The 15,263-nt window shown below is 44.7% G+C and overlaps 1 protein-coding gene across 2 annotated transcripts in view; it reads right to left on the bottom strand.

Annotated features, from left to right (window-relative positions):
- Nucleotides 1–244: 244 nt before the first annotated feature.
- Nucleotides 245–15,263, bottom strand: part of SEPSECS (Sep (O-phosphoserine) tRNA:Sec (selenocysteine) tRNA synthase) — a 37,423-nt gene continuing 22,404 nt past the window's right edge. Inside the window, exons 9-12 of one of the 2 annotated variants that reach the window (XR_003766114.1) lie at nt 6,424–6,517; nt 5,761–5,851; nt 5,394–5,528; nt 4,777–4,863 (exon numbers count right to left, since the gene is read on the bottom strand). Coding sequence is in view for 1 of the 2 variants with exons in the window: in XM_029083385.1 (XP_028939218.1) it covers nt 4,560–4,863; nt 5,761–5,851; nt 6,424–6,517 (489 nt within the window). In the remaining variant the exon portion in view is untranslated. Of the gene's footprint in view, nt 4,864–5,393; nt 5,529–5,760; nt 5,852–6,423; nt 6,518–15,263 lie in introns of both variants that reach the window. The other variant, XM_029083385.1, reaches the window with a different exon arrangement.

Raw genomic sequence — 15,263 nt, 5'->3', positions numbered from 1 at the left:
CGTTTTCTGACAGGAGTAGAACAAAGATTTTGATGATCGTTGAATGTCCTTTTTGACTGTACTTTGTGGATTTACAAGATTTGTAGATTTCAAGTCTCAGGCTGCAAGCTAGACTGTAAGCTCATTTTGGGCTGGGAACATATCTGCCAATTCTGTTGTACTCTCCCAAGCACTTAGTATAGTGCTCTGCACATAGTAAGTGCTCAATATGTACTACTGGTTAAAATAATTGACCTCACCAGTATTCAGATTAAAGTTCCTTGTTTATTATAAACAGTTGCATTTTTACTATCCATTTACACAACATTCACAGAAAATCTGGGGGAACGTCAAATTTTATTTTGGTAAAATGAGTAGTGTGTAAGCAGCTCTCAAGCCAGGCTCTGTCACCCTTTCGGATTTTAGTAAACACACACACACACATACATAATATCTCTTTGCACATTTCAGTTAACATTAAACTTTTGACACGAACTGCTAAAAATAAGAGGTACAAACATCCCCCAAATTATCAAAAAGCCTGAGATTAACAAACATACATATAGATATAGATTAAGTGAAGAATTACAAAAATATACTCATTTGTCTGAGATCTCGCGGTCATTTTACAAATGCACTACAGGAAACCAAAAAGAGCACGAAAGGAAAGTTAAGGCACAAAAGAACGAGGTGATCAGTTTTAGGTGAGTATATCACACAGAAGTGTATATTCTGTACAAATCAAGTGCAGTGTGGCAGATTAGAGGCCGGGGTAATTTGAAAAAAAAAAAGTGTGTGAAAATAAGAGGGTTGAAATTAAAGGAAAAAATCTTATCAGTGCATTAACCTCATTGCTCCTGAAGATCTGAATTTTAAAGTATCTTATTTAGAGAAAAATTACCAAAATCTTAATAGGATATGAGGATCAAAGGAGGGTGAAGAAAAATATTTGTGTTGCAAACTCCACAGCCACCTTAAAATCCAGCTGACTTTTTAAAGGGTTAAAAGTTTCGGAGACGTGTTTGAACGGGAAGCCACCACTCATTCTCTATCTCGTATTCTGAAAAAGCAAGTATTTCTTGAGTTTCCCAGGCATTCAGAAGTGAGACGGCATCACGCTTGTGCACAGTAAATAAAAGGGACCTCAGAAGATTATCAAAATTTCAAGGCGAGTCAAGAGTTTCGTGAACATTAGAATTCAACACAGTTGCCACCAATCGATATTCACTTTCAGATAATAGTGACTCTCTGAATGGCACTGGGGTGGACAATATTTCCCATTTAATGTCCTCTCTGAATTGCTAAAGCAAGAGTTAAGTCAAGTGAAATAAGTTGCAATGTAGGACAGTGGACTTCCATAACAGTATTGTATTCTGACCCATAAACGCCAGTGAACCGACCGTCCAAAGGGCACGATAATTTGCTCTCCAGCGCCACAGAAAACTTCTTCCTTTCATCTCCCTCAATAACCTACGGTGAAGCTATAATAAACCCGTCTGCCTGACTTGAGCTGCCCACCGCATCCCCTAGATCTGAAACAAATCACGGTTTACTCACAACCTCAGGGGTGGGGAGAACATCATCCATCCTCCTCCCGGCAAAACCCGAGAAGGAAGACCCTGGCACCACCCTACAAGAATGAGAGCTCCTTGAAGGCAGAAATCACGTCTTTGACCTTGACTGTCCTCTCACAAGCCGTCAGTGCAGTGTACTGCACTCAGTAGGCCCTCAATACGTACTGCTGTCTGATCTTCCACAGGTTTCTAAGGAAAAGGACATCAAGCGACGACCTCGAGAACATTTGGTCTGACTTCAATTTTCTTTCCAAGGCCATTCGACCGCAGCCTCTTTTACCATCTTTACCTGGGAAGTTACCTACTCAATGACCCAAGCCATGATGCCATAGGCCTTTCTGTTCGGGATGGGGAGAAATATCCTCTATCGCCCCTTCATCCATATGCTGACTCACAAAAGTCCCAACTGGACGAACCCATTTTTCACTTCTAATTTTACATAGAAAATAGAGCTGCATGTTCACCGCCTAAGGGATGGGGTGTGTCTGGGCACACAAAGGTCACACACACCCATTCACACAGCTCTGGCCTTGAGACCAAGTTTTAAGATGGCCAACATTTAGAGCAGAAATCCACACCTCTAAAATTTGTTTTGAAAAATCAAACCCAAATTTATAATACGAAGGGCAGCTCAAACCCCGTGCACTACGGGCATAATGTTGCATCGTATCTATCGTTCCCATGTGGGTTCATGTAATTCATCTTCAATTAGAATTATCATCCATTCAGCAACAGAAGACCAAGAACTGCTGAAACATCACAGATGACAACATTCGTTAAGTCTCTGGGCTCCGGACTTTTTTTGAAGTAAACGGTGATCACACAGCACGGATCGCTTTTCCTATAAAACCATTTTGGCTTACCCGCATATTAAGTTGCAATGCCAGCACGTACATTTGCAACGTTACTTAATTCCCTATTTTAAACTCTAGAGATGTCGCTGCATCTGGTAGACTCTGTTCAACATCTCTGCAACCATTTCAGTAATACAGAGTATTTAACAACCATGGGACTGACTATAGCATTTTTTGTTCCTGAATCAAGAGCTCATTTGTTTGTTTGGAATGAGATTTACTACTTTTTAAAAATGCAATAATCTTATTGGAGCCTGCCTTAAGTACACTGAATCATACATATGCAAGATTAAAATGTATAACCTGGTTATTATTCACAATTCCTAATAAACTATTCATTAACAACCGAGCTTCCGATGACTGTAGGAGCTTTGTAAAATTTTGCATTTTCACAGTTTCTCAATTTATACAAAGTTCATGAGCGTTCAGTTAGGAATTTCAGATTTCTACTTTTATTTTGGAGTATTTTCCCAATTTGCTGTTGGAGGAGTCTCAAAACCCTGGAGGAAAAGAGAGTCTTGATCCTGGCTAGTCGAAAAGAAGCCGTGGACCGTGTCACTTCGGCAAAAGGAGCGATTAAGCGGATTGCAATTAGTGACAATTTGTCTAAAAAGAGGAGCAGGGACGGCTGCTTCGTGAAGTTAGTTTCGATGATTTGGGATGTGCAATTCTCGGGGAAGGCTGACAATCATAGTCATTCGACTTATATCTCTGGCGCCGTTGAGGTCGGACGCTCCGTGACGGCACTGGGGCCCCGGGGCCGCCGGCAAATTTCCACCAGGATAGGGAGCTGGTTGGGTCTCCAGACGAAAGCACTCCGTGACTGTTCTGGCAGTCTGCCGTCACTGCCGACTGACCCGGGTTTGGAACACCCGGAAGGCACGGGAAACATCTGGCGATCAGCTGGCCATCGCTGCCCCGTGAGGGCTGGCCGCTAGGGTTCAGGAGGATGCGAGAGCGAGAGGTTCCATCGGCACAGATCCCGCTGGCACACTCTTTGTTTCTGAACAGATCCCAATACTCACTCCGTTCAAGGTTTCAAAGGGCACAGGAGAATCTTAAACTAACTCCAGAAATAACCCCCTTTCCCTCACCTCGTACTTGTTCCTACCTTAAACGCAAGGAACTGCCCCTCCGAACCCACCGCTGTCTACGCTTCCCTCGGCAGCTCTTTTGTGGGTGTTCTCAGGGACTTTCACTCTGCTGAACCACAATCTTCCTGACAAATGCCAGTTTCCCACAGCTTGTTCCCTTCAGATTGCTCAACGTGGACACCCCTCTTTGGAGTTTTCTCCTAACTTCCTTTAGCTCCCACCTCCAATCCAAATTCTTCCCTGCAATTGGTTGTGTTCTCACTGGTGACAGCAGGTGATGAACTAATTAACGGGCGAGCACTTTGAGAAGAAAGGCTCTGTAGAAAATGTAGGTACTATTATTATTATTATTATTCTTACTAGCAGGTGTTTGACATCTCATGCAAAAGAGTTTCTCCCTGGGAAAGACCCTGAGGAATGTTCTGGAAGGGGCTAGCACACCGGATTGCCCCAGTGCCATTCAAGGTTAAAGCTTCCTTAGGCGGGCAACTGGACCATGAAAAGTTAATCCCAGCACTCTCCCCCCTGCCCCCCCCCCACCAAAAAAATCCCTCTTTGGGAAAGTCTCATTATTTTGGAAATCAAAAATTCATTCACGTTTTTCTCATGTGGACATTCTGTCCACTTTTCAGTAAATGAAGGTGATCTGCTAGTGACCGTGCACCTTCCCAATTTAGAACTTTCACCAGCACATGCACAGTGGGTGAGTGATGGAGGGTGGTCAGGGAGAAAGCAGCTGAAATTTCCAAGAGAACCACAGGCAATTTTATAGTCATTAGAAGGACTATTACAATCAGTGTGCATAGCTGAATACTTTTCAAATAATTAGAAAAATATTGAGAATTTCCACTCCGTTTTGAGGTTCATAAGCATTAAGGGAAAATTACCAAATAACTCAGGAACCAACGTGTAAATCATCATTTGCTGAACCAAATCCATTCCCTGAACATAATTCAAGGCAATTCTTAATTCAAAATTCTTCATTTTTTTCCCCACTTTAAATGAGATAATGTATTATTCTCGGCTCCTTTTTGCCACAGAAAGAAATTCTGTACATATTAAGACGACTCATCCTTGTGTCCGCCAAGGTCTACGTCACCCATTTTTAAGACCATCTCTTCCAGCTTCTCATCTGTAGCTTCATTAATTTTAACTTCCGGGTCATTGTTCTCCTTGCTCTTTTCCTTGCTAAAGGCCTTGAAACACCTGTCAAGTCTTTTAAGGAACAAGTCGACATCCCGCTTTGACATTCCGATTGCTGATGCAACATTGAGGTAAGCACAAGGATAATTACTTGAATGCGACATGAAACCTTTGAAAGTGTAGCCGTTTACAGTTTGCACTGACCCGAGTGGGACCACCCTGAAAGAAATAATTAACAATCAGAAACCAATCTCAGTATAATATGCTTGGGCCTATTTACCAAATGCTACCTGTAAGCTTCAGATTTCTGTGCTTAAATACCGGAAACATCGGCCTTTTGAAGTTGAACGGCAGCTACCATCATGGCCTACGTAAAAGTTTTCAAATGAACATCCTCATATACTCTCAAAAAGTAACGCGGCTCAGTGGAAAGGTACAAGGCCAGGAATCAGAAAATCCGAATCCTAATCCTGACTCCGCCACTTGCCCGCCCCAGTTTCCTCATCTTAAAAATGGAGACTCCCCTCCCCCTTAGACTGTGAGCCCCACGTGGGACAGGGACTGAGTCTCTTCTCATAAGTTTGCTTCTACCCCAGTGCTTAATGCAGGGCTGGGCAGATAGAAAACACTTAGCATATACAACTCTCATCATTATCATCATATACCAAAAGAGACTACAGAGTCCTATTCTGGAATTTTCTTTTTTAAGCCTGGAGATGTTCATTTCTCTTTGAATGTCTTTAGTGTACCTTTTTCCTGAATGCAGAAGAGATAAACTTCAATCATCTTTCAAAGCCTCTTTTGGCTCTTTCATCTTGTGACTTCAGAATGAACTCTCTGCAGTTTTAGGTATTATTTGAGCGTTACTTTTTTGGTGGCTATATCTGGTTTGTAAAATAGAATTTGCAAGGACAAAAATGCCATTAAACAGAAACTGTAACTTCTGTAACAGAAGCTTCTAGACCATAAGCCCGGTGTGGGCAGGGATGGTCTCTATTGCTGAATTGTACTTTCCAAGCGCTTAGTACAGTGCTCTGCACACAGTAAGTGCTCAATAAATACGACCGAATGGATGAATGAATGAAACCCCAAAGCATTCAGTGGAGTTATACTCACCTGGCTCCAGAAACCTGCCTGGTAAAAAGCATAGAGCCAAGCTGGGTGACCGCCGTGTCACTGTGAGATCCCAGTGTCTGCAGTGACATAGCTGAAAACGTAAACAAAGTCACTGAAGCTCTGTGTCACCCAGGCAAGAACGGTCAAAGAACAGAATCCATTTCTGTTGGTGAGACTTGAACCGTGGCTTATTGGCACTTCAGTGCTGTCCATTTCCACAATGCCAAATGCCCTGGGGTCTTCCCGTCATGGTTTACTAGGTCACATATTCGGGGAGGATAACTTGGTAAGGCTGAAATACTCGAGTATGAATCATTTTTTGAGATCAAGAATTGGGTCTATCCACTTTAATGTAGTCTCCCAAGTGCTTAGTACAGTGGTCTGCAAAAGGTAAGTGCTCAATAAATACCACTGGTTGGTCGATTTTTCATTTGTGGGCAATGATAGCTCAAATGGGGGGATATACGAAACTAGGTCCATATTCCGCCCGTAAGGTAGGAAGTGAGCCCACTATGCCGCAAAGGCTTGGCACTTGATCACATACTAGATGTGAGTTAGTATGCTTGAGCGACAATATGCCCACTATCCCTCGGCACACACAACCAGGCTTAAATAACAAATAATATTTAGCAGAGTTATCTTTCAAAGAGAATGAAAATTTACCTAAAGATATAGGATTATGAGGGGTATTCAACAGCCTCTCATGGTAGACTTCTGAAAGCTTCTTCAGTTCCCTTGACAGATATGAAAACATTTCCTGAAACAGAAAAAGCCATTTTCAAGCCAAAGAACCACAACAATCGATTTCCAAGAATACATAATATAAAATGTCAAAATTGATATCTCGATACAAGGCATGAGCCTAACACTCCAGCGGTTGACCTGTGATCATAGCACTTACTGTGGAGATCGGAGTTGGCTACGCCAAATTCCACGTGATGAGAAAGAAGGGATCCCCGGTGAAGTCTGACAGGGACCGACACAATGGATATATTTATGGAGATGCATTCCATAACAGGTGACCAGAGGAGAAAGTGAGGGACATGAGGTGGTACATCTGAAAACATTATCCTTGATGCCTAGAAGAGTGCCCATCACACAGTTCTTCCAAGATAGATGACCGCCCCCCTCAACCGAACTCTCGGCTGGAACTCCTTCCTCCCTCATATGACAGATCACCACTCTCCCCATCTTCAAAGAGCAGTGCAGTAAATAAGAAAAGAAAACCTATTAAAATGATCTTTGCTCATAAATTACCTGGGCAAAACAAAATGCAAGGGAAACAGAGACAAAGAAAAACAGAAAAATTGGTGTTTTTCTCAGCTTAGATTTATAACCACACTATTTTCATATGGGCAAAATTCTAGTCAGATTGTTCCAAAAATCATATTTTGTCCGATTTTTAATGTCACAAAGTGAAGGGCCCTCTTAAAAATCAATATTTAGGGAACTCCGAGCTGCATGGTGAAACCACTTCCAAAAACCGCGCAAACTTTGAAAAACTCAGGCTGTTAAAATCCGGGCCTCTTAGGGCCACTCAAAACCAGGGCTCTGCAAGTGTTGGAAATTCGGGTTCTGGTATTAGCCCTAGACAGTGGTCTCAGAATGTGCCGTTGCCAGTGGACTACAGGGAACTGATCTCCCAGCATCCTATTAATAATTATGGTATCTGTTAAGTGCTTACTATTTGCCAAGCACTGTTCTAAGCGCTGGGGTAGACACAAGGCAATCAGGTTGTCCCAAATGGGGCTCACAGTCTTCATCCCCATTTTACAGATGAGGTAACTGAGGCACCGAGACGTTAAGTGACTTGCCCAAAGTCACAGAGCTGACGAGTGGCAGAGCCGGGATTAGAACCCATGACCTCTCACTCCCAAGCCCGGGTTCTTTCCACTAAGCCACGCTCCTTCTGAGCGTGGGTGGCCATCCCATCTCGGAAGTGAGACCCAGGCCATTCTAATCCAGAGGTGTCCCAGCCACTACGCCTAAACAACCATCCACCTCAGTTGGTTTGATTTCATCTGACTAGAGCTGGGGCCTTGGCAAATCTGCAGGCCTTCAGAAGTGTGCACAGGCCCTGTCCTCTCCTGTCAGGCCCTGTCTGCCCTTTGCCAGCCCATCCCATCTCCATCCCTACTGTCCTTCAAGACAAGGCGGCCTGAACCTCTGTAACGCCTTCATGCCCCCCGACCCAACCTGCACCTGGGGCCCTTAGGAGTTTTAATGTCTCCAGTGTCAAGGAGCATGTGGACTTTCAGCAACAATAAGTGAGGGAGGGAAGGTGAAAAGACCCTCAATCAAAGGCATTTACTGAGTGCTTACTGTGTGCAGAGCACAGTACTAAGAGCTTGAGAGATTACGCTATAACAATATAACAGACACGTTCCCTGTCAGTTCAGTCTCTCTCCTCCACTCTTTGTGGAAGCACTGTAGGATGAAGCAGGGCAAACAACTAGAGAGTCAAAACACAAAGTCACAGAACACTTACTTAGATCGCGAGCCTCATGTGGGACAGGGACTGATGACCCTGTATCTATTCCAGAGCTTAGTATAGTGTTTGGCACATAGTAAGCGCTTAACAAGTACCATTAAAAAACAACAACAGAACACCACAACTCACATGCAGGGCGCCCGCGGCAAGAGTGGGCCCATGCACTTAAAGGGTCGTGAAGAGACACAGTCACCAGGCTCACAGGCACCAGGCTCAAAGACTAAGGCAAAAGGGTTTGAATATGAAAAATTATTTTGGGGAATCATCCTGGTTCCAGAGAAGTATAGTTTATAAATGACACCCATCTTCAATAATTCTCCTATTACACAGAGAGTGCATTCTCACAAAACTGCGATTAGGAAAACGTATGCTCTCCAACTTAAACCATTCAGAGACCACAGAGAGGGCGACCATTTCTTCCAACCTGCTCGAGCTCTCGGTAAAATGTTTCCCAGTTCCCTGATCGTGTAGTCGAAATGCCTCTGATATGGCAGAACTGGACAACTATCATCATGACTAGCATTAAATATAAAAGAGGAAATACGTGAAAATCTGGACTTTATCAAAATGTTGGGATGTATAGGTTGGCCCAGGCACTGCCAACTCCGGGCAGAAAGCCAGTGGCTGCTGTTTCTCGTTGGCTTCTCTCACTCCCCTGTATGTGGACCCCTAATGCAATCCTGCGATCGCCCCCACTTCCCCTGGCCGCCCAGGATTATGCTTGAGCGGCAGGAAACCCGTGCAGACCCCAAATCCCAGAGCCATGTCACTGGAGAGACCACAGGCAGCAGCAGAAATACCAGGGAACCCTGGGCAGCTACTGCCAACCTCCATTTTCACTGTGGCTTCCCCAGAAACTGCCCAGAACTCTTCTCTTCTCCCCTACAGAATAACAAACTCCGGGATATTCGAACTGGACAATAATGGCACTGGCGGATAGCCTAGCTGGCTGGACGGGAATATCGAGGACTGGGATGATAAAGAGCACACCTATTCGCTACCAGTAGGATGGAAGCTGGTTGGATGTGCTGATAAATCTTCAGGAGACGCCCACTGAAAATAACTGTGACAAGTTAAAGAGAATGCCTGGCACGCAGTAAGTGCTTAAGACATGCCATTAAAAAAAAAAAAAAGGTTCCTCTACAACTTAATAAAGATCGTTCGGGAATAGAATACGTCCGTCCTACTCTCCTCCGTCAGAGGCCCACAGTGACTTCCTTTTGACAGCTGGACCAAGATCTTAGCTTCTCACGAGACTGTAAGCTCCTTGAGGACAAGGATCATGATTACCAACTGGATTTTAATTATATTCTCCCAAGCGTTCAGTAAGGTGCTCTGCACGAAGCAAACTCTCAGTAAATTCCAATGATCGGCTGATCTCCACCCTCTACTCGAAGCCCTCACCCCAGACTACCTTAGACTACTTCATTTCGCTTGCTTCCTATTTCCCCTCAAGTGACCTTCATTCCCCTTAGGCAAATTTGCTCGATTTTTCCTTCAAAGCCCTCCTTCCTTCACGCTTTCAACCACCCCTCGTGTTGATCGGCAGAAATATACACCTACCCAGGCAGAGAGTGTCCAGAATGCTTTCTACAGACGTCACCCCTTTAATCCCCCCTTCCCCCAAAAGCACGTAACCATCCCTTGCCTTGCCTTTCAGTGTATAAAAATGGCAAGCGCAAAGCTGCTTCGGTGTTCTTTTTCCCCACAGAGGGAGTGGAAACTAAAATATCACTCTATTTACTTTTTTGTCACGATCTTCCCCGATGTGGTCATAGCAGCACAGTTCCAGGAACATGATTTGTCGTTAATTTGTGCTCACTTGGCTGGCTGCTTCTGTAGGAGAAGAAATGACTCTAAAGACTTACAGTAACAATCCCTGCAGGATGCTTTTGAACTTACCGATGCTAAAGCGGCACATTAAAAAGTTGCGAATTCCACACCACTCGATTTTCTAACACTTTGGTGGATCAACTTCTGACTATTTCTCTAATTCACTTGCTAATATTGCTTTGATGAAATCACTGCAATGATCCTTGAATTCGGGTAATTCCATTTGAAATGTAGCTAATATTAACTGTAAACCTTTAGACCATAAAGATGATGTTGAAATAACTAAAATCCAGCATACTGTTACGGCTGATGGGTACGTGAGCGGCAGGAAAAAAGGAGAACATTCGTCAGTTTAAGAGCACATCGGGTAAGTGGAGCCGGTCTCAATTATTTAAGGGATACTTACGGAGCGCTACAATATAAGGCTTCGACCACCCTCCCATTAACATACTGTTTTTTAAATAACCTTTCAAATGCAATGTATCACAAATCTATTCCCTATACAAATGGTTGGCTAAGCAGTTTTCTACCCAAATAGATTAATGGTATTTCAGGACTGGCAATATTTTTTGTTCTGGTCAAATCTATAACTGACATCTATTATAAAATATTTCTGTAATGGGGGAATTTAGAAGCCCCCCAAGCAAATGTAGAGAGTGAACTCTTACTTGAAAGAAATGAAACGCCATTGATTTTCTTTATGCCCTATGTCCTATATTTAACTTGATTTTAAAAGACTCTTACCCCGCTAGAGATAAATTGAACTGTATCCTTCAATGCTAAATGTCAGCTAAATTTCTGAAACAAACAAACGTAATACAGTTTAGGATGCTGGGTGAAGAAAATCTGAAATTACGTGACGGTATTTTATTCCTGCAGGCCTTCTACAAATTGATTTGTAGTCACAAGAAAATGAAATGTAAGGAATTCAGCTAATTTGAACCAAAGTAGGTTTCTTCCAGAATTTAACACAATCTCTTATGTGTCGTTTTGAAAAACATACTATTTCGCATCTTAGGCTAACGTGAGACTGAAAGCGGGACTTCACATCAGACCGCAAAACAGACCACCGAGGTAGCACAGCGCAGTCTAACCATAAAGCCTTTAAAGTCTCTAAGACATTAAAGGTGACCTTGATTTGGTCACTAAATCTATTTATGGAGGGAGGCAGAGAGCTGTGTCACTGCCTTTCTTGTTTCGTGATCTCATAAGGCTAGCAGCTCTTTCCACCTTAGGAACCCAGAGAGGCTGTGCTCTGATTTGCCGCTGCAACTCCCGCGGCCGAGGCACGTCCGCAGTTCTGCTTCTGTGCCGTGCGAGACGCCCGGGGGCCTTTTTCAAACGGGACCACCCTAGTCCTGACAGCTGAATGCTAACCAGTCGGTCCCCGCTGTTACCGGGACCCTGCAGCTAAGCCTCACCGTCTCGAGTTGTGTTCCGGCAAGTCTTCGTTGGCGCTGCTACTTGGCCGGTGGAGGGAGGACACTCCGGGAATCAAGAACCCTGGATTCTAGTCCCGGCTCTGCAGACAGGGGCAGGTCTGCCGGGGCCGTGCGCACCGTAAGGCGGCAAGGTTTCCGACCGGAGAAACACCAAGGGCACTCTGTGAGGTGGACAGGGCCGCTGGAAGTCCTGAAAGAGAACTGGCTACCGTGAGTAGCAGAGTTCACGACGGCTAGCCGGGCAACCGCCTGCCACGTTCCAGCGCTAGGGCGCAACACTGGCACTCTACTTAGGGCACTTGGGTCGTAAACGGGTCCTGCGTGGGGTGTGAGACTCTCCCTAGAAGAGGTTCCTTCCCACAGCTTCTTGGTCCTTAAATCTCAAGACTGAGGTTGGTCTGCCCTTCTGGATGGGAGAAGCCACCCTCTTCACCTCCCTCTAGACTACAGGCTCCGTGTGGGTATGGTGTCTACCAACTCTGTTGTACTGTGCTCCCCCAAGCACTTCGTACTGTGCTCTGCACACGGTAAGGGCTCAATAGATGCCACTGATTGTTTGATCCATCCGCTCTGCTGGCTGTCACTTCAACTGAAGTCACCACAGAGCAGATTCTCATCTAGGTTGTATTATTGTCACTTTTACCTCTTCCTCCTCTCAGTGCATTATTTTAATGGCTGCCTCCTCTGCTAGACCTTAAAGGCACCGAGGACGGGGATCGTGTCTACTATGCCAAATAATCCCACTGTCCTCTCCCAAGCATTTAATACAGTGCTCTGAGGAAAGTAGGCCCTGAGTAAATACTGCCGATAACCTGACTGATAACCAGTTCAGGAGAACTGTGCTGCAGCAAAAAAAAAAAGGCAAAAAATCTGCCTGAACTCTTCCCCGAAAGCTTATTCACCCAGAAAAGCTCCCTCCCTTGTCTCAATACCTTGACACCTAGCCGGAAAGTGCTTTGTAGCTTAACCTCCCTTTCCAAAAGGCTCTCAGTCAACTTCACAGTCGACTCTCCCCTCGATGAAGTGGATGCGTCTCTCTCGATCGCGAGGGGGTTCAGGGTGAGAGGGTTCGAGCCCCTGCACATGGGAAGCTCCAGTCCGGGTAACCCTTTCACCCCTCGAAAAGGAAGAAGAAGTGAGGAAGAGAGAGCTTCAAGCTGAGTCCTTGTCTGGCTTTACTGAAAAAAGATAAAGCCTTTTCGGTATAGACCTAGCTGGGTTTGATAACCTCTAAAAATAGCACTGGTGCGAATAAGGACAGAGAATTAAAAAAAGAATCCTGTTTTCATTTTAAGACTCCTTTTTCAGTAGGCAATAGGACCAATAACATAAAAAGGAATTCTCAGTGTTGGTATATAAATAGCTCTAGCTGAGAGCATAATAGCTCTGCATCAGTTACTCCAAAGCTGAACCAATAAAGCACCACTATTAAATTTGCACAGTTCAAGAGCAAGTACATTTAAACAAAAGAGGTCCTTATTTCTGCAACAGATCCAATAAAAAACAATACTTATGCTACATATATACAATGATGGTTTATGGAGAATATCCAGATTTTGAATGAAAAGGCTTGCTTATTGAATGAAGTTATTAAAGGCTCATGTTCTATTCAGGGACAAAAAGCAGAGTCCCCCCACCAACCCAAGTTATTCATTTCTTATAAGAATTACTCCTATTAGTTACAGCTAATTGCTACACGATTGCCAGATTATTTCCGACTAGTGGAATTCCTGATATTCCTTAAAGGGGGGACGGGGGTGTCCCGCCAATGTGCCTCCCCTCCGATCTGTCCCAGGTCCTTTTTGCACAATACAAACTGCAGCTGCACTCCCAGCACACGGCAGGAGATGGGTCTGCTTAGGCCCCAAGCCTGTCCAGCTCCACCCACCTCACCCATTCCTTTAAAAACAGAGAATCAATCAATCGGTAGTATTTATTGAATGCAAACTGTGTGCAGGGCACTGTACTGGGCCCTTGGGAGAGGACGCACAACAATATAACCGACACATTCCCAGCCCGCAATGAATTTACGGTCTAGAGGGAGGCACCTTTCGATTAGCTTCGATGCAGGGACTAAACCGGGAATGCAATTAGATGCGATTCAAAAGGGCCACAGACTGGAGCAAGCGCACGTGCGAGCGTATAGAGCTGGGAGTTTCCCGTCGCATCCTGCTGACTTGGGCTACAAAACCAGGCTGAGGGCCCAGTGGTCCTCTCCCTCGTCCGCTTATTTTCAAATACAAACGGGCTTTGAATGGTCGTATTCCATAGATCGCTCTCACTGGAAAAGAAAGTGGATGTAGGGATGTAAAAATGTTTTCGTTTGGTGTCATATGACGAGCAAAGCCGCTGGCCTAGGGTCAACCAGTGGTTGGAATCAATCAATGGTATTTACTGAGTGCTTGCTGTGTGCAGTGCACTGAACTGGGGAGAGTACAATACAACAGGGAGCTTATATATTATATAAGCTTATAAATTACTTATACGTACATAAGTGCTGTTGGGGCTGAGGGTAGGGGGAATATCAAGTACTTAAAGGGTGCAAATCCAAGTGCAAAGGGGACATATTAACTGACTGATTGACTGGGAAGGAATAGGGGGAATTAGGGTTTAGTCAAAGAAGACTTCATAGAGGGGATGGCTTAGAACAGTGCTCTGCACATAGTAAGTGCCTAACAAATGCCGTCATTATTATAACTATTATTTAAAGCTCTCCATCACTTTGCCCCTTCTTACCTCACCTCCCTTTTCTCCTTCTCCATCCCAACCCGCACACTCCGCTCCTCTGCCGCTAAACCTCCTAACCTCACTGCGCCTCGTTCTCACCTGTCCCTCCATCGACCCCTGGCCCACGTCCTACTTCTGGCTTGGAACGTCCTCCCTCCTCAAATCCGCCAATCACAAGCCCTATTGAAGGTTCACCTCCTCCAAGAGGCTTTCCCAGACTAAGCCTCCCTTTTCCCCAGCTTCCCCTCCCCTCCGTGTTGCTCCGACTCACTCTCTTTGCTCTATCGCCGCTCCCCGCCCCGTAGCACTTGTGCGTATATGTACATATCTATAATTCTATTTATTTATATTGATTCCTCTTTACTTGTTTTGATGTCTATCCAGCGCTTAGAACAGTGCTCTGCAGATAGTAAGCGCTTAACAAATACCAACATTATATGGGAAGCAGCAAGGCTGAGTGGAAAGAGCCTGGGCTTGGGAGTCAGAGGCCAAGGATTCGAATCCCGGCTCTGCCACTTGTCAGCTGTGTGACTGTGGGCAAGTCACTTCACTTCTCTGTGCCTCAGTTACCTCATCTGTAAAATGGGAATTAAGACTGTGAGCCTCACGTGAGACAACCTGATTACCCTGTATCTACCCCAGCGCTTAGAACAGTGCTCTGCACATAGTAAGCGCTTAACAAATACCAACATTATTATTATGTTATGTCCTTCTCCCCCCTCCTCCCCCTTTCTAGACTGTAAGCCCGGTGTGGGCAGGGATTATCTCTATTGCTGAATTGTACTTTCCAAGCACTTAGTACAGTGCCCTGTACACCATAAGCGCTCAATAAATATGAATGAATAAGGCTTTGAAAGTGGGGAGAAGAATGGTCTGTCATATAAAGGGGGAGGGAGTTTCAGGCCCGAGGCAGGATGTGGGCAAGAGGTCAATGGTGAGATGGACAGAATTGAGGTAAAACAAGTCGGTGTGCATTAGAGGGGTGAAGTGAGCATGCTGAGTTGTAGTAG

Source organism: Ornithorhynchus anatinus, chromosome 18 (genome assembly GCF_004115215.2).
Source record: "Ornithorhynchus anatinus isolate Pmale09 chromosome 18, mOrnAna1.pri.v4, whole genome shotgun sequence".
Classification (NCBI taxonomy): Eukaryota; Metazoa; Chordata; class Mammalia; order Monotremata; family Ornithorhynchidae; genus Ornithorhynchus; species Ornithorhynchus anatinus.
Note: the sequence above shows the minus strand (reverse complement) of the source record. Positions and strands in the feature narration are given on the sequence as shown.